This window comes from Dendrobium catenatum, unplaced genomic scaffold (genome assembly GCF_001605985.2).
Source record: "Dendrobium catenatum unplaced genomic scaffold, ASM160598v2 original_scaffold_138396, whole genome shotgun sequence".
Classification (NCBI taxonomy): Eukaryota; Viridiplantae; Streptophyta; class Magnoliopsida; order Asparagales; family Orchidaceae; genus Dendrobium; species Dendrobium catenatum.
In genome coordinates, this window is record NW_021456829.1 from 149475 (window position 1) to 169550 (window position 20076).

At 37.0% G+C, this 20076-nt stretch overlaps 1 protein-coding gene across 9 annotated transcripts in view; it reads left to right on the forward strand.

The window, feature by feature from the left end:
* LOC110105315 overlaps positions 1-20076 on the forward strand; it is a 57211-nt gene that overhangs the window by 10120 nt on the left and 27015 nt on the right. For all 9 annotated transcript variants that reach the window (XM_028692173.1, XM_020834763.2, XM_020834764.2 and 6 more), the window contains one exon: positions 7152-7266. In XM_028692173.1, coding sequence (XP_028548006.1) covers positions 7152-7266 — 115 coding nt within the window. The remainder of the gene's footprint in view (positions 1-7151; positions 7267-20076) is intronic.

The following is a 20076-nucleotide window of genomic DNA, read 5'->3' on the forward strand; positions in this document are numbered from 1 at the left end:
CCAGTATCCACTAACTTCATCCCCAGCAGCTCCACAATCTGGGTGGAAATGAAATTGTGGGTTACCCCACTATCAATCAACACCACGACTCCACGGTCAACTATCTCTCCTTTTACATTCATAGTGTGACTCGGAGTGAATACCACTACAGAGTTGAGTGAGACTTCTGCCATATCCAGATGCATCTTTTCCTCCACCTCTGAATCGCTTCCCCCACCCTCTTCGTCTTCCTCGTCTTCACAAACGAGGAGAACTTGAAGAGTTCGATCCTTGCACTTATGCCTTGACATGTATTTTTCATCACATCGGAAACAAAACCCTTTCGTTCTCTTCTCTTGCATTTCCTTGTCAGTGAGCCTCTTGAACTGTCCCCCATTTCCTCCTTCTGTTGCTTTTTCCTTTGGAACTTCTTTCATCCCTCCTTGGGAAGCTCCCTTGGTGGCTAGGTGGATAGTCGTCCACCTGTAAGTGCCTCCTGAGCTACTTCTACTTTTCGCTCCCTTTTCTAGGTTCTTTTGATTTTCGACCAACTGTGCAAGCTTCATGGCTTCCCCTAGGTCCCTGGGCATCAGGACCTTCACCGTTGCTCGCACCTCGGCCTTTAACCCCTTCATAAAATTTCCCTCCAGCACCGTCTCGGACAAGCGCTCCACCCTGCTGGCCAGATGCTCAAACCTCTCTCGATAGTCTGCCACAGACCCCTCCTGTACTAGGGCAAAGAACTGTTCGTAGAAGTCTCCTCCCCGATCGGTTTGGAAACGCTCTTAAACTGTCCTTGAATTCTCCCCAGCTCCGGATCGGTCTCCTCTGATCTCTCCACTGGTACCAAGAGAGTGCCTTCCCCTCCAGACACAAACCTGCTGCCGATAACTTCTCCTCCTCTGTCAATCCGTTAACAGCAAAGTACATCTCTACTTTATAGATCCACCCATAGGCATCCTCCCCTTCAAAAATGAGCATTTTCAATTTTCTTACCTTCCGATCCCCGCCATTTCCCTTTAATCCTCCATAGTTTCCCCTCTCCCATGTGCCTGGGCCTCCCCATGTTTCGCGGTCTTCCCTTGCTCGACCCTGTCCCAATCCCCCTTCAAAATCCCCTATCCGATCTTCAAAAACTGTTTCCCGGCGCCCCTGGAATCCCCCCCGATGCTCCCAACCAGCCCCTCTGGGTTCCCCACCTCCATAGCTTTGCCTTTCCACATACCTTCCTCCTCTCTCTTCTCTTTGTAAAGGCTCCAGATGAGGCATTCCCCTACTCCCTTCCATGATTTCCACTTCCTCTTCCTCCCGATGGATTTCAGAGTTGTCGTTCTTCGCTGCGGGACCTTTTGCATCAGACGCCGCCGATTGGGTTTGAAACTCCAACATTTTTTTCATCATATCCCGTAGATCGGCCACTTGTCCTTCCATGTAGGACATTCTTTCTTCTACGGTCTCCTTGATTTGATTTATCTCTCCTTCAATCATCTCCTCCAAAGCATCCACCTTCTTAGCCGTCATCTCCTACAGCTTGCAAATTAGGAGAAAATCTCAAGATCTGAAAAAATTTCAGCGATTTTCTCCTTCGCCGACCAAATTTCAGCCGCTGAAATTGGTCAAAAACAGCCCACAATTCGTCCCAAGACTTGCTCTGATACCAATTTGATAGGAAATACTTGATTTCACTTTGGCAACAAATCACAAATCCAACTGCTGTCCACAGCAGGAAAACAACCCAAATCTAAAGAAAAACAGAGAAAAACTGCATAAAACGTGGAGAAAGGACTTGTATTTTACTAATAGATGCAAGGAAATTAGCAAAGATACAAGGATCCTCTATTCGAGAGGAGGATCGCACTCTCCCAATCTCTAGAATTCGATCTAGAGCCCTAGCAACTAAAGAAGATCAAAAAAACTTTCACCAAAAGATGACATAACCCTCATTCTCCCTTTACTCCCTACTTAATGCATAAAATTCAAATCTTATACAAAAGGACCTAATTGCCCTTGCTTCTCCTCCTTTTGGCTCCAAAATCCACTTTGAAATTCAAGTGGACCCCATCGGTTCCTTCCCCCTGGCTTCCGCCGGCTCCCTCCGCCTGTATACGCACCGAACCGGCCCAAGGTGCTGGGCCGGCTGGACCGGTCCATGGAGGACCGGTCTAACAGTTGCTTAGAGTTGCGGACACATATCATTGTTTAAAATTGCATAAAATGAGGCTCGCCTTCAGGCTAGCCTCAGCGCAATTCCAGTGAAAAACGCTTCAAGACTTACGTATCGATTTTTTTATGAGGCTTGTGCCTTAGCTTGGTGAAGCTTGCCTTCAGGTGCGCCTTACCTCGCTAGCGTGAGGCATATGCCTCACCCAATTTATATACAGTTTTTATTGAAACTTACCTAAATCTTAAACTAAAGCTCCGAACAAATCATGCCTTCATGCGCCCCAAAACTTTAACAACTTCCTCTCAATTGTCTCAAACTATAGCCCGCCGCCTTCATTGTAGCCACCACCATTATAATCGCCGCCAAGAATCACTTGAACATCGCACACCACCACCATTTTCTCTCAATTTTTTGGAATATTACTCTCATCTTTATGTTGATGATAAATATTTATGAAAGAGGAAGTTGATTGAAATAAATGAAGAAGAAACAAATTGAGAGACATTGGACTCCTTAGAATGATGCAGGGGAAAGACCAATTTGTTATGATGATGATTCAAATGAAAACTCCTTCGTGGTAACAGTGCAGAAGATTTCTAAGTTGTTGCCAATTATATCAAATGTTTTTAAGAATTAAATGTGGATGAGTAGGGAATTGAGAAAGGGAAAATTTGAAGTTGAATTTGATGTTATATGATACTTTTGTACAATTCTTATATTTTATGTTATTTTGCTCTTGTTATATTTAGATTTTAGATTTTAATTCTATTTTACGTAGTTTATCATATATATATATATGTCAATTTATTACTTCATAGTTTAATAGAAAGTTAATATGTCATTTTTTAACATTGTTGCTTCCAGGAGTATTCGCGGCGGTAGAGAAATATAAGATTTAACGTCTTAGCGTTGTACAAAAATCCGGCACGTAATCAGATAAAGAGAAAGGGTCTAACATTTATGAGACACCAAGATTTTTACGTGGAAAACCGCTGAAAATGGGGAAAAAACCACGGGGCCTAGCCTAGTTTTGAACGAATCCACGAATATTTGCAGTCGATTACAAATGAGGCCCTTTTTTGGGAGAAGGCCTTAGCTTGATGCACATCTTATATAGTACATTACATGATATAAATACAAAGAGTTGTTATTGACGTATTCACTTCGTTGGAAGGGCTGTAGTCGGCGGGCGATGGAGGTCGGAAAGACTGTAGTCGGCGGGCGATATAGGTCAGAAGGACCGTAGTCGACAGGCGACGGAGGTCGGAAGGACTGTAGTCGGCGGGCGACGTAAGCTAGGAGGACCCTAGTCGGCGGGCGACGGAGGTCGGAAAGACTGTAGTCGGCATGCAACATAAGTCAGGAGGACCGTAGTCGACGGGCGACGGAGGTCGGAAGGACTGTAGTCTGACTACGAAGATCAGAAGGGCAGCGTCAGGTAGAAGTCCAACAATGGAAAGAAATGCATCTTCGCATAGACGTCCAGCGAAGTCCGATAACCGGTAGAAGTCCGGCGTCGGGTAAAAACTTGGCAAAGAGTGAAGGTCCGACGCCGGGTAGAGTTTCAGCGTTAGGAGGGAACTCTGTTGTAAATTGAGGAGAATTTCAGCATCACGTGGAAGTTGGGCAGAATTCCTGCGCTCTCCCGAATATCACGCAGAATCCCGGCGTGTTCGGGAGGCAGGACGAACTCCGACGGTGGTCGAGGAGGAGAGGATTCTCCTTTTCCCCTTTCTCCTCTTCTTCTTCTCTCTCTTCACTTGAGTCCCCTTGCCCTTTGTGTAGAATGAGGGCTCTATTTATAGTTTTTCTGGAGTGGCATAGCCCGTAAATAGGCGTGAGATCAAGGGCGAATTGAGAGTGGTTTGAATAGACGGCCGATATCGAATCATTTGATCATGCACCGTTCGTTGGACATTTGAAGACCTTAATGATGTCGGAATTCGGATTCAATGCTAGAAGTAATATTTTAGAAATGAAAGAAAGTCAATGTCGAAGATCAAGTTTTTGGAGGATTTTTATATTATTTTAGAGCAAAAGCAACAAATCGCTAAATTGTTTGTCTCATTCTTTAATCCAAGGCAAATTTCAATATATCTTTTATAATTAATTCTCATTTTATTTAATAGTAATTACCTAATTTTATAGTTCTAGCTTTTAAGTGGTAGCCTGTCACATATAAACCTCGGGAGGATGTGAGCATTTATTTTGCTATAGGATTACCCTAAATGATACTAAGGCAACATTTAATTTTTCGGCAGAGGTAGACAGAGACAGTGATCATGGCTTCCGGCCTTGATCGAGAAACGGCACTTGAGCTAAGGTCCTAGTGACCTCATACAATAAAAAAAAAAGGCAACATTATTCTATTTTTATAATGATTTATTGCTTCTCAAAAATGGTTCATTTCATTCTATGTTTTAAAAATGTTAATGCATCTCATATAGCCAAATTATACTTTAATAAAGTGGTTAAACTGCACATATTGTCTAAAATAATTGTATCAAACATAAATGTAAAATTCTTGAGTTGCATTTAGAAAATTTTATGTAAGAAAAGAAAATCAATTAAAAGTTTCAACTGCGTAGCAACAACAATCCAACTATCCAATTCAAGTTGTTCCTGGGAGTTTTGAGTGATTTGTTATGCTATTTGGTTAAAACACTAATCTTGGTGGGATCTAACAGTAGTTTTGATTTGGTTTGCATATAATTCATCTTTTAATATAACTATAAGCTTGAGTTCATTTTAAATTGTGACAAGATATTGGCCTTATAAACCAATAGATTATGTTCAACTTTCTGTTGCATTCAGACCCAAGGGATTTGCACAGCACATGCATGGTTTGCATGAAGATATTCGATGGAAATTAATAAATAATTATAACAGTTATAATTTTGTTGCTAATGAGAATATGAAACATATGGAGTTAAACCAAGTTATAAACCAATGGTGTGTTTATATCTAAAAAGGTTTGCATATGGACCTTTAAGAAATTTACCCGTATGAAAGAGTGGGCCATATAAAGTTTTACAATGCACTAGGATAAACGCTTATATACTAAATTTTTTGTCAAATATTAGTATTAGTTTAGTTTTCAGTGTATTTAATTTAACTTTATTTCGTGAACTTGCTACTAGTAATGCCTACTTTTCTCTTTCCATCCCCTCCTTGAGAATTCACATCTATACATTACTAGAAAGGCTATTTTACTTGTTCTTGAAGCTATCATGGATGATTAGATTGTGTTCATTATTGACGTTGAATATCAATGATATATTATACCTTATAATGACAAGCCTAATTGTGATGGTTTATGGCTTCCTCTGCAAGAAACATAACAATTATGCTGAAACTTGGAGAATATCAAATGTTCATATCATAAGAGGTGAGTTTTTCAACGCAGATAATTTTGATGGAAACTTAAAAAGTGTAAACTCCTCAAAATTACAAATAGTGATAAGTACTATGATTTTTACTATTGTATTTTATTTAATTTTAGTTTAATTTTTGTAAACATTGCTAAGGTGATGGCTCATATATGAACGAGATGGGAGTTCTCTAGTTTTTTGGGTGTCTATTAAGATTAATCCATTACTGCAAGATTCTGATCATCTCGTTGAATTCCAAATCAGCACACTTTCAGTAATGAGGATACTTACCTTCCCATTGGCCCTTGTTCTGTCAACTGCGTTTTATTCTTGACTCTATTTAATTTCTTACTATAGTTGTATTGTTTTCTGCTACTCACACAGTTGCCGTCCTCTATTTCCACTTGCTACTGGTTGCCACCTCTGTTTCTTGCTACTGCTGTAATTTTCATTTCTAATTGCTTTCTATAAAGCACTATTTTCCCCTTTTATTTCCTCTACTGTTTTGCTTTTCCATTAAGGCTATTGCTGCTACGTAATGTTTCAGCTATTGCCTCTGCGTTTCTCATTACATGCTCTGGAGTCATGAATGGATTCTTCAATCCGAAGATGTACTTACCATATATGGTGTTGGTATGCGAATGATGAATTGAAACTTGTTATATTTGAATTGATCTTGGTAGGTTTTAAGGAGTTTCTTATTTTGGTCCTTCGAAGGTTATAAATTGGGCCTCTGAGGCATGCAAAATTCATTGGAAATTGATTGTTGAAATAAACTATCAGTTTTTCTCTGTTCTTTGGTGTGTATGCTTATTGGAATTGTATTCTTTGAGAGCTTCATTGATGAGGACTACTACTTTCTGGCTGAGTTTTCTTGTTTCAACGTGAGACCTATTTCCTTTTTTGGGTGAAATCCGATTCATTTTCCTTTTTTTTTTAAATTTTAGTCACTAGTTTGTGTGAGTGAAATTTTGACTAGTGTGATACGTTTTTGTTTTTTTTTAAGCGAGATCTTGATCGTTGATGAATTTTATTTTTTATAACTATTTTCATATGGAATCTCAGATTTTTTGGCAACCATTATATTATTATTTGGATTGAATTGTGTTTATTGTTTTTATATTAACAGCTTCTGATTTTTTTTCTAAAGTTATCAAGTTGGTTATTTGCTGATTGTGGTTTTTCTATATATTTTTCTTTTGAATCTTATATTAGATTGCATTAGTAATTCTAGACCCTTAATTTTCCTCCATCATTTTTAGGGAGTTTTGGGTTTTAAAATGAAATTGATTTGATTTTTCTCCTGATCTAAATAAAGACTTCTTGAATTCCTAACCTGAAGTTGTAATATATGTTGGGTTAGTGGTCACAATGAGTTCAATGTAAAACAAGTTTCTGAAATTTGCTTCTGGTAAGGGATTGAGATATATCTTTACGTTTGAATTAAGTAACCTATTTGACATAGTTTATAGATGAGTTGATGCATATGTGATTTCATAGATAACAATCTATATCATGTCTTTAATCTGACTATTATGATTCTCTCATGTAGTGTTAACTATATGAACATTTTAGAATCTGTAAACATTTGAGGATTTTGACTTTTGTATTTGACAATTTGCTTTATTCTTGCATAGGGCATATTTTGCTAGAAACCTTTTGAGTGTTGTCACCGCACTTTTGGATGCAAAGAAGCTAGATCATTTAAGGATTCTTGGGTGCCAAACATTAACAAGATTTATTTATAACCAGGTGAGCTTTAGATTGCTACTGTGAATGAGCTCATTTTTAGTTGACTTTCCTTGTTGAGTTTGTTTATTCACCTTTTATTGAGCTGTAGACAGCTCAAACATGACATGAGTTTCAGAATCTCATTCAAGATATTTATTTATTTCTTTGAATTTCAACTTGATAGATTGTTATTGTGTTGAGATTGATTCAGTCATACAACCTTATCTTCTAGATAAAAATTTCTTCATAATGATTGGTTCTATTTATCTATATTTATTTTATCCTTTTAAAATCTCTAAAGGCTAACCAAAAGCACACATTTGTATTTTCTGGAAAATATTCATTCTCCAGTCTTATTATTTATTGATTTTTTCTGATAAGACCTTCAATTACAATAACAAGACTTGATGCTGATTTCTGATATATGAACAAGTTAGAAACCAAAGTTGATTGATCATAAGATAGGAATGGAGGATGGGTAAATACCCTTAACCAAATTTACTGCTGTCTAATAGTTTGTTATTTTTTGTTTTTGAAATCAAAAGTTTTGAATTTTTTTATATTATTTAAGATGTATGCCTGAAAAGTTATGACTACACCTTGAAATGAATATTTTTTGGCTATTTGGGCAAACTAACAGTTCATTTTTAACAGCTTAAAGCACAGCATAAAATCAGAAATTTGATGACTTTTTTTTCATGTAGATTGAAATGGTTGTTCTTGTTTTCTCATTTGATTATTGAATCATCAAAAACAATCTGAAACAAACTTGTTTGCAAAATCATCTTTATATCTATCGAATGACGGCAATCTATCTGATTTACTTGAACTTATAAGCATGTATAATTTCTATCTTGTGTCCTTGCTGGAGTGTTGTTTATTGGATACCCGGGGTTTAGCAGATTTAAGTGACTCAACTCAATCAAATTTACCCATGTGAGCCCCTCAGCTTGAAAACTTATCATTTTCAGAATTGATTCTGACTTGATTAATATTTTGAGCAATTTATGGAGTAAATGTCAAGTTCTGAGTACTCTTATTTTTTGGGGCTTGAAAAATCAAAGCTTGGCTACATTCTTCCTTGTTGAATACTTATAGCACCTCCACTGCATGTCATATTTGTCACGATCCGACCCGGTTAGCTCGTAAATTCGAGGCGGGAACGAATTCAGATGATCAAAACAATTTAATCATCATATTTCATATATAACAATTCCAAAATATTTCAAAAGAAACATAAAAGCGCCTCTAAACTTTTTCCAAAACATGTATTTAACATTCAAACCATTTCAAAAAGGAAGTTCATGTATAAGGTGGTTATAAACTTAATCTAATCATGTTATGACAAAACCACCCAAAAGAAAGTAGTAATGACTAGGAGAAACAAGGAAGAACCTGTCACCCGTTGCGCGACGACAATATGTAAACCTCGATGTTCAGCCATCCCTTATTAGTAGGTTCTCCTGAAAATTTTTCCAAAGCTAGGGAGTGAGCTACGCTCAGCAAATGATATATTTCAATCTAAAATTTATACAATGAAAAAGAATTTGATATGCAAGATAACATCGTATTTCTATGTAAGGTTAATGTCATATGTAAGACTTATGTCAAGGTTGATGCCACATATAAGGTTAATGTCATATGTAAGATTAATGTCATATGTAAGAATTGATGCCATATGTAATGTTCCTTCTTACCTATCATATGTTTATCTCCTATAACTCTTACATGATATAGTTCTCATATAGTATACACCCATACCGGAGTACCCGTATTGTTCTGATCAGGTACAAATTCATAATTGGCCATTTATCATCATATTGCTCTAAGAGCCTTATTGTTCCGAAGAACCTTATCCATATTTGGTACTCCGCAGTTCAGCATACACAAACTTGTATTCCATAATCATAACAATAAGATTGTTTACATAGTAACGTAAGGGATTTCATAAAATCAGATGATGTGTCACATGTATGTGAATGCTTGTAGTAGGCATGAAAGTAAAATATTTTCTCATGAACATTACATGAAGATACCATATGTGCAACATAAAGAACATAATACAAGATTTGAGATTTGTGCTAACATCCAAAATTAAACATAAGTAAAACATAAGAGAATTTAATGAGGCTAATAAACATAGGCAATACATAAGGAAATTCTATGAATTTTAGAATGCAATGTGTCACTTACTCTAAAACCTTTCTTCGCTAAACTTCCTCGCACTCCTTACCACTTTCCCTTATTCAAACCTAAGGGAAAAGAAATTCCAAATATTAACACAAGCATTCAAATCTCCAAAAGCATTAATTTCATTTAAAATTAAATTGTTATTTTCGGATTTAAATAAAACCCCAAAATTTAGCATTTCAATATTTATTATTTTCATCACCTAAGCATGCAAAAACATTCCCTTCATCTAGTTAATAAATTCTATTAATAATTTTCGGATTAATATTATATAAAAATTAGGAAAAATTCTTTTCTTTCAAATTTCTCAATTTTTCTTCATTAGAGACTTCCCAAGGCTCTTAGCAATAATGTGGGTTAACTCTAAGCTTACAATTATTGTTTTTGGAAAAGCCCTAAAGTGAAATTTCAAAATCATCGAAATGCGTGCGACGCACTCAAATGATGAATTTCCGGGTTTTGCAATCCTTCCCTCCTAATAAAAATTTCGTTCTTGAAATTCAAAAGAGAGGAAAAATAATCATACCTTACTCATAGAGATGAGGATAGCACTTCCTCATTTCTGACTCCTCCCACGTGGCATTCTTTTCCAATCCATGCTTCCATAGAACTTTCACGAACGGTATCTCCCTGCTTCTTAATTGCTTCACACTGAACTCCAAAATACGATCTGGTTCTTCAACATATGTAAGATTTGGTTGTAAGTCCACATCTTCCAATATGATCTTAGAAGTATCATCCGATATATACTTCCTCAATGAAGAAACATGGAACGCATTGTGGACAACATAAGTAGTGGGTAAAGCTAATCTGTAGGCCACCTTCCCAATCCTTTCCACTATTTCAAAAGGACCTATGTAGCGGGGATTAAGTTTGCCAACCTTTCCAAAACGAAGTACACCTTTCATAGGCCTAATCTTTATGAAAACAAGGTCTCCTACACTGAATTCCACAAATCGGTGCTTTGCATCATAATACTTTTTCTGCCTATCTTGAACTGTTAGCAACCTACCCTGATCAATCTGATTTTATATGTGGCATCATCAACAAGATCTGATCCAATTACCTTCCTCTCACTTGCCTCTGCCCAACAAAGAGGTGTTCTGCATTTTCTGCCATAGAGGGCTTCATAAGGAGCCATTCTTATGCTGGTTTGGAAATTATTGTTGTCGGCAAACTCTATCAAAGGGATATGAGATTCTCAACCTCTACCAAAATCAAGAATACACAATCTCAACAAATCTTGAAGAGTTTGAATAGTCCTCTCTGTTTGTCCATCAGTCTGAGGATGGAAGGCTGTACTGAATGTCAATCTAGTGCCCATAGCCTCTTGTACTTTCCTCCAAAGTCTAGAAGTAAATCTACCATCTCGATCAAATACTATGGACTTCGGTACACCGTGTAATCGTACAATCTCAGCCACGTACAACATTGCTAGCTTCTCAACTGAATCAGTCAATCAGATAGGCAAAAAGTGAGCAGACTTTGTAAGCCTATCAATGACAACCCAAATAGCATCATGACCCTGCCGAGATCTGGGTAATCCCGATACGAAATCCATAGCAATATCATCCCACTTCCATTCTGGAATCGGTAAGGGTTGAAGTAATCCACTTGGCCTTTGATGTTCAGCCTTCACCAACTAACAGTAGTGCATTTGGCAACAAAATCAGCTACACTCCTCTTCAACCCAGGCCACCAAAACAAACCCTTAAGGTCTTGATACATCTTATTACTACCAGGATGGATAGTATAAGCAGAGTGATGAGCTTCATGAACATCCTTCCTCAAGTCATCAACATTAGTTACACAAATCTTGCCCTTATACCAAAGGAGATTGTCCTCATCAAGAATAAAATCCTCTTCATGCCTAGCCTTTACTAACTGTATGATTTTCACAAAATCTGGATCTTTCCACAAAGCTTCAGTTATCTTACTCTTAAAATCAGCTTGCACAGTCAACTGACTCAACCATCCTACATTTCCAGTTGTAGGAAGTACCACTGATAACTCCAATCTATCCATCTCTTCAATCAACTTCTCTTGTTGAGTTAAATAATTATTTAACTTCGCTGGAAGTTTTCTACTCAAAGCATCAGCAACAGTATTGACACTTCCCGGATGATACTGAATGTTCAAATCATAGTCATTAAGCAGTTCCATCCATCTCCTCTGTCTCAAGTTCAGCTCTTTCTGAGAAAAGATATATTTCAAATTCTGGTGATCAGTGGACACTTCATAATGTACACCATATAAGTAGTGTTTCCAAATCTTCAAGGCAAAGACTATAGCAGCAAGCTCCAATTCATGGGTTGGGTAGTTCTTTTCATGACTCTTCAATTGCCTAGAAGCATAGGCAACTACTCTTCCATGTTGCATCAAGACACAACCCAAACCCTTCAGTGACGCATCGCTGAAAATCTGAAATCCCTCCGTACCTGAAGGAATCGAAAGAATAGGTGCAGTCATCAAACGAGTCTTTAACTCTTGAAAGGATTCCTCACACTGAATGCTCCACTCAAATTTAACTGCCTTCTGAGTCAATCTACTCAAAGGTGCAGCAATCTTGGAAAACCCTTCTACAAACCTTATGTAGTAGCCAGCTGACCCAAGGAAACTCAGTATCTCAGCCACTATCATAGGTCTTGGCCATTCAGCTATAGCCTGTACCTTGTGCTGGTCCACATAAATACCATCTCCACTAATGACATGACCCAGAAAAGTCACATTCTTCAGCCAAAACTCGCATTTAGAGAACTTGGCAAACAATTTATTGCCTCTTAGAGTTTGCAATACTTCCTGGAGATGTTTGGCATGATGCTCTTCATCACAAGAATAGATAAGAATGTCATCTATGAAGACAATAACAAAACTATCTAACATTGGCTTGAAGACCCGATTCATCAGATCCATAAAAGCAGCTGGGGCATTTGTTAGCCCAAAAGGTAACACAGTGAACTCGTAGTGTCCATACCTTGAGCTAAAGGATGTCTTCGGGATGTCTTTTAATCTTCTTCCTTAATTCTCAATTGATAATAACCAGACCTCAGGTCAATCTTGGAAAGACTGTGGCTCCCACTAGCTGATTAAACAAGTCATCAATCATCGGCAAAGGATATTTGTTCTTATTGGTAAGCTTGTTCAACTCCCTGTAATCGATACAGAGTCGCATACTACCATCCTTCTTCTTTACAAAGAGAACTGGTGCTCCCTAAGGTGAAGTGCTAGGGCGAATAAATCCCTTCTCCAACAGTTCTTGCAATTGAGACTTCAACGCCTGAAGTTCCTTAACCGCCATACGATAAGGTACTTTTGAAATAGGCTCAGCACTAGGTACAAGATCAATTGAGAAATCAATCTCTCTAACAGGAGGCATTCCAGGTAAGACTTCAGGAAACACATCAGCAAAGTCTCTTACCATTGCAATCTCCTTCAACTCTGGCACTTGCTTTGAAGTGTCCCTTACATGAGCTAGAAAGCTTGGGTACCCCTTCAAAATAAACCTACAAGCCTTCATAGAAGAGATGATCATAGAAGATACACCTCGATCGCCCTGAAAGACAAGTTTCTCTCCTCCAAGAAACTTGATCTTCACCACCTTCTTATTGCAGTCTATGGAGATGAATTGATTTGACATCCAATCCATCCCTAAAATCACATCAAACTCCAACATGGGTAAAACTACCAACACAACATTAAACTCCTTTCAAATACTGAGAAAAGTGGAACACATAAGTGTAGCAGTCATACTAGACTCATCCGGTAACAGAACTGACAATATAGTAGGCATAGTGCAAACATCCAATGCATGCTTCTTAATGAACTCTTGACTAATGAATGAATGCGATGCTCCAGTATCGAAAAGTACTCTACTAGGGAAACATTTGACATGAATAATACCTGTAATCATATCAGGAGATTCCTTGGCCTCTTGTTGTGTAATGGCATATACCCTTGGTTGCACAACAGGTCTAGCAACCGGATGACTAGGCACGGAAGCAGAAGCAGTAGACTCTTGAGCTCTCAGTCTACCAACAGTAGGATGTCTCCCAGTGCTCTGTTGAGGTGAAGCACTAGACCTCCCCGCCCTTGAACTCCTTGGGCAATCCTTAGCCATATGTCCTGGCTGATGGCACCAAAAGCAAACATTGGAGCCAGACAAACACTCCTCTTTATGCAACTTGCCACACTTGTCATAGATTCTGGCACTGGAAGAACTCCCACTACTATCAATTATGGTCTTCTTCATACTAGAACCTCTAGAATGAGTCTGGAAGCTCCTAATCTTCTCAAAGCCCTTCCTCTTCTGTTGGAAATGTCTCCTCTTCTGAACAGTTTGAAAATCAACCTCTATCCTCCTTGCTCTTTCAACCAACACAGCATAATCTTTAATGCCAAGAGGAACCAATGGTTGGCGAATCACATCGCGAAGCCCTGATAAGAACTTATGGCACTTGTCCTCAGCAGTAGCAATAATCTGAGAGGCATAACGGGACAGTGTAGTAAACTCAGCTTCATACTGCATGACTGTCCGATCACCTTGCACCAGTCGCATAAATCTCTCCTGCATCTGTCTCCTCGCAGAAGAAGGTACGAACCAATCTCTGAAGACTTTCACAAAGTCCTCCCATAAGATTTGGGAAGCTGTTCTACCATCGAACTTCTCCAATGATTGTCCTCTCCACCATCTCTCAGCCTCTCCATCTAGAGCAAAGGTGGCTAAAGTCACCTTTCGATCATCAGGGCATTGCATACTCTCCAGTATCTTTTCAACCCTCAAAAGTCAGTTTTTAGCATCTACTGGCTCTCCTACTCCTGTAAAGAGAGGTGGTCGCATGTCTTGGAATATCTTCAGATACTTGTCTACCAATGGCTCTCTCCTGGAACTAGACTGGGGCTGTTCCTTAGAATGCTGAATGAGATGAGTAACAGCAGCCATCATCTGGTTGAAAGTATCCATGGTAGTGCTACTACCACCAGCAGGTTGAGCTACAGAGGGTACTGTTGGAACTTCTCTACCAACTGGATCATTATGCCCATCATGATTGCCATCAGTGACATCGGGTTCCTGATCCATAGCCCTAAATCAATTAAAACAAAACCAATTTAATAATTATCACATCATCACACAATCCTAAAATGTCTAAGACGTATGTCTAGGACGTGTAAATCAACTTAATGGCGCTTTATACGGATTCAGATCCTAAACTTGTGCACAGATACAACTCTTGTCACGATCCGGTCCGGTTAGCTCGTAAATTTGAGGTGGGAACGAAGTCGGACGATCAAAACAATTTAATCATCATATTTCATATATAACAATTCCAAAAGACTTGAAAAGAAACATAAAAGTGCCTCTAGACTTTTTCCAAAACATGCATTTAACGTTCAAACCATTTCAAAAAGGAAGTTCATGTACAAGGTGGTTATAAACTTAATCTAATCATGTTATGACAAAACCACCCAAAAGAAAGTAGTAATAACTAGGAAAAACAAGTAAGAACCTGTCACCCGTTGCTTGACGACTATATGTAAACCTCGGGTCTTCAGCCATCACTTATTAGTAGGTTCTCCTGAAAATTTTTCCAAAGCTAGGGAGTGAGCTACGCTCAGCAAATGACATATTTCAATCTAAAATTTATACAATGAAAAAGAATTTGATATGCAAGATAACATCGTATATATGTAAGATTTATGTCAAGGTTGATGCCACATGTAAGGTTAATGCCATACGTAAGTTTAATGTCATATGTAAGAATTGATGCCATATGTAATGTTCCTTCTTACCTATCATATGTTTATCTCCTATAACTCTTACATGATATAGTTCTCATATAGTATACACCCGTACCGGGGTACCCGTATTGTACTGATCAGGTACAAATTCATAATTGGCCATTTATCATCATATTGCTCTAAGAGCCTTATTGTTCCAAAGAACCTTATCCATATTTGGTACTCCGCAGTTCAGCATACACAAACTTGTATTCCATAATCATAACAATAAGATTGTTTACATAGTAACGTAAGGGATTTCATAAAATCAGATGATGTGCCACATATATGTGAATGCTTGTAGTAGGCATGAAAGTAAAATATATTCTCATGAACATTACATGAAGATACCATATGATGCTCATTTCATATACTATCTCTAAGGGTAAAGCCACTCATTCACCTAAGCATCCTCATCTCTGCAACACTTGACTTAATATTATGCTTCTCTTTTAATGGCCAACATTCGGCACCATAAAGCATTGCAGGTCTCACCACCATCTTATAGAATTTTTCCTTAAGTTTGAGGGGAACTTTCCAATCACACACAACAAGCTTGATGCATTTTTCCAGTTCAACCATCCAACTTGAATTCTGTTGATAATATCCCATCTATTTCACCATCACTCTGAACAATAGATCCAAGATATCTAAAACGTGTACTCTTATTAATGACTTGATCGCCCACAGTCACAATCCCCTCACTAGGTCTATTGCTACTAAATTACACCTCCATATATCCAGTTTTAGATCTACTCAAGCGAAAACCTTTAGACTCTAGGTTGACCTCCATAATTCAAGTTTACCTTCAACTCCCTCTCTAGTCTTATCAACAGAAGAAATATCATCAACAAAATACATACACCAAGGTACATCCTCTTGCAAATGTCTAGTGAGAACATCCATGACTAAGCAAAAGATATGGACTTAAGGCTGATTCCTTGATTTAATCCAACCGAAATAGGAAAATACTTGGTGAAACCATCTTGTGTTTGAACACAAGTAATAGTTCATGCATACATATCTTTAATGATTTGAATATAAGCGTTATTAACTCCTTTTTTTTCAAGAACTCTCCATAGCACTTCTCTTGGAACTTTATCATATGCTTTCTCTAAATCAATAAATATCATATGTAGATCCTTCTTATTCTCTCTATATTTCTTCATCAAACCTCACAAGAAATGTATGACTTCCATAGTAGACCTAACCGGCATGAATCCAAATTGATTTAGAGAAACATTAGTATCACGCCACCTGGTTGGCACTGGACAGAATTCTATCGCGGATGCAAAATTGGTTTCTTATAAATAGTTCCCTTTTTGGAGCTCCTCTAATGAGCTCCTAAGCATCCCTGCCATCTCTCCTCCCTCAGCTCTCTCTTTATGAGTGAAACCTCCAAACTTTGGTGACCCTTAGTTGGCGAAATCACTTCAAGTGATCCAACCTCCCTCAAGTGAAGCAACTTTCATCAAAACATAATCAGGTGAAGTTTCCATTGCAATCAATTTGCTCTGAAATCTACTGGGTGCATGTATGTGAGGTTTCCCTTAAGTTGGTTTTTAGGTTTTCACACATTTTTTGAAAGAAATTGAACCTTGTAAAAATCAGATCGTTGTATCCCTTGGTCTTGATATTTGATCCTTTTCATTTCGATCCATTGGATCGAGAAATCTCTACTGATTCATCCTCAATTGAAGCTAAGATTGTTGACGTCTTAAGTTCTTTGTTGGAGGGCGAAAAATGATCATATCATCATCCATTTCTTGTGTATTGGAATGGACAGTGATGATTTAGTTGAATCTATCTCAAAATCAAAATTGTTTTCCATGCTGGTTGAGGTGGGTCACGCAATTTAAATGCTACCAAATAATTCATTGCCGCATGTAAAACATTGATACAATCAGCTATGTTGACTGTGTAATAAATATTTGGGTTTAGAAATAAAAGTAAAATGATATGAACCTTGAAAATTTATAAATATTTCATTTCTTAACCAAATTTGACAAATAAAACCTTAGTGGATTTAGAAAAAATGTGTAGAATCCAGTGAACATCACTTCAAATGGATTTGAAATTTTTTTTAAAGAAGTTATTTTAGGTTGAATGCGTAGGATTAAATGTAATTAACACTCTTAACCACTTTTGATTGCACTCAAATTCATATGGAAGGTTCTCTGAGTTGTATTAGATCTTTTTGAATTTTTTCATGTGGATTTGAGTCTTGCTTTAATCATTATTAAATTTATAAACTAAATACCCCTTAAATTATCCTAGAATTGAATAATTCATAAATAAATTAGACAAAAAATTAAAACAATGATACCAATTTTTATACACTCTAATTTTATAGACAATAACAACAACAACAACAACATCAGGCCTTTATCCACTACGTGGGGTTGGCTACATGAATCCTTTTTCTCCATTGTGTCTTATTAAAGGTTAAATTCTCGTTTTAAATTTAATAAAGAAAGGTTATTCCTAATATTTTCTAACAAGGTCTTTTTAGGTCTGCCTCTACCTTTCTTAACATAAGTCAAATCTAATACCTCTACTCTCCTAACCGGTCATTGGAAGGCCACCGTTTTATGTGACCAAACCATCTAGGCGACTCTATCTAATCTTATCCTCTACTGGAGCTACTCCAACCTTTTCACGTATATGCTTCATTTCGTATCCTATCTCTAAGGGTAAAGCCACTCATCACCCGAGCACCCTCATCTCTGCCACACTTAACTTAGTATTATGCTTCTCTTTTAATGGCAACATTCGCACCATAAAGTATTGCAGGCCTCACTACCATCTTATAGAATTTCCCTTAAGTTTGAGGGTACTTTTCTATCACACAACAAGCCCGATGCATTCCTCCACTTCAACCATCCAACTTGAATTCTGCTAATAATATCCCCATCTATTTCACCAACACTCTGAACAATAAATCCAAGATATCTAAAAACGTGTACTCTTATTAATGACTTGATCGCCCAAAGTCACAATCCCCTCACTAGGTCTATTACTACTAAAATTACACTCCATATATTCCGTTTTAGATCACTTCAAGCGAAAACCTTTAGTCTCTAATGTTAACCTCCATAATTCAAATTTACTTTTCAAACTCCCTCTCTAGTCTTATTAACAAGAATGGATATCATCAGCAAAAAAGCATACACCAAGGTACATCCTCTTTCAAATGTCTAGTGAGAATATCCATGACTAAAGCAAAAAGATATGGGCTTAAGGCGGATCCTTGATGTAACCCAACAAAATAGGGAAATACTTGGTCAAACCACCTTGTGTTTGAACACAAGTAATCGCTCCTGCATACATATCTTTAATGATTTTGAATATAAGCATTATTAGCTCCTTTCTTTTCAAGAAACTCTCCATAGCACTTCTCTTGGAACTTTATCATATGCTTTTTCTAAATCAATAAATATCATATGTAGATCCTCCTTATTTTCTTCTATATTTCTCCATCAAACCTCTTAATAAATGTATGACTTCCATAGTCGACCTACCCGGCATGAAATCCAAATTGATTTTGAGAAACATTAGTATCACGCGGCACCTGTACTCCATAACTCGCTCCATAGTTTTAAAGTATGACACATTAACTTAATTCCTCTATAATTCACACAATCCTGTGCATCACCTTATTCTTAAAAATAGGAATTAACACATTCATTCCCACTCATCTGACATTTTTTTAGTTTTCAAAATAGTATTAAAAAGTTTATTAAACCAAGAAATACCTTCATCTCCTAAGCATTTCCACACCTCCATTGGAATATCATCAGGGCCAACAGCTTTTTCCACCCTTCATTCTTTTTAAAGCCTCTCCAAACTTCGATTTTACTAATATGCCGATAAAAACAGAAATCTTTATTTTCATTTAGGGCTTAAGGTCACTATAGTCAATCTCATTTTCACAATTTTCATTAAAAAGTTTAGCAAAATATCTCATCCACCTTCGTTGAATATCATCTTCTAAGAAAATTATTTTTGATCTTCATCCTTAATACACTTCACTTGAACTAAATCCTTTACTACTCCTATCTCTTTGTTTGGCTAACTTATACATATATCTTTTCTCTCCTTAGTATCTAATATATTATAAAATCACTAAAAGCTAAGTCTTTGCATCGCATATTACTTTCGTAGATTCCTTACGAGCCTTTTTATATCTTTCCCAATTATCAGAATTTTAAAATTAAACCAATTCTTATAACAAATCTTCGTATTCTTAATCTTTTCTTGCACATTTGGATCCACCACTAACTATTTTTACTATTATGAGGCTTTTCCCTTTGATACTCCAGGCACATCTTTTGTAATATTCTTAATATCACTAGCCACTTTATCCCACATAGTATTAGAATCCTCATGCACAGATAAAATCTTAAGATCTAAAATCTTACTCTCAAAAATATTTTTGTTAATATTCTTTAAATGCCCCATCTAATCCTAGAATATCGTTTTACTTTATTTTTTTATTATATGCCCCTTTATCTTAAAGTCCAAAACTAATAATCGATGTTGGGTACATAAATTTTCACTCGGAATAACTTTACAATCTTTTGCAATCTAACAGATCTAATTTTCTTGTAAGAAAATAGTCAATCTGGGTTGTACTATATCCATTTTTATAAGTGATGAGATGCTCATTCATTTGTTGTTCCAAAACCATAGCCACCTTGAATGCTTTTAAAATCATCTACCTCTCTACCAACATGTCATTTAAATTCATCCAATAAAACTCTTTCTTCTAGAGCATCTTTTGTAATAATTCTTCTAAACATTCTAAAATTTAATTTAGAACTCACATCCAAACCTAGCTTGAGGAGCATAGGCACTTATAAAATT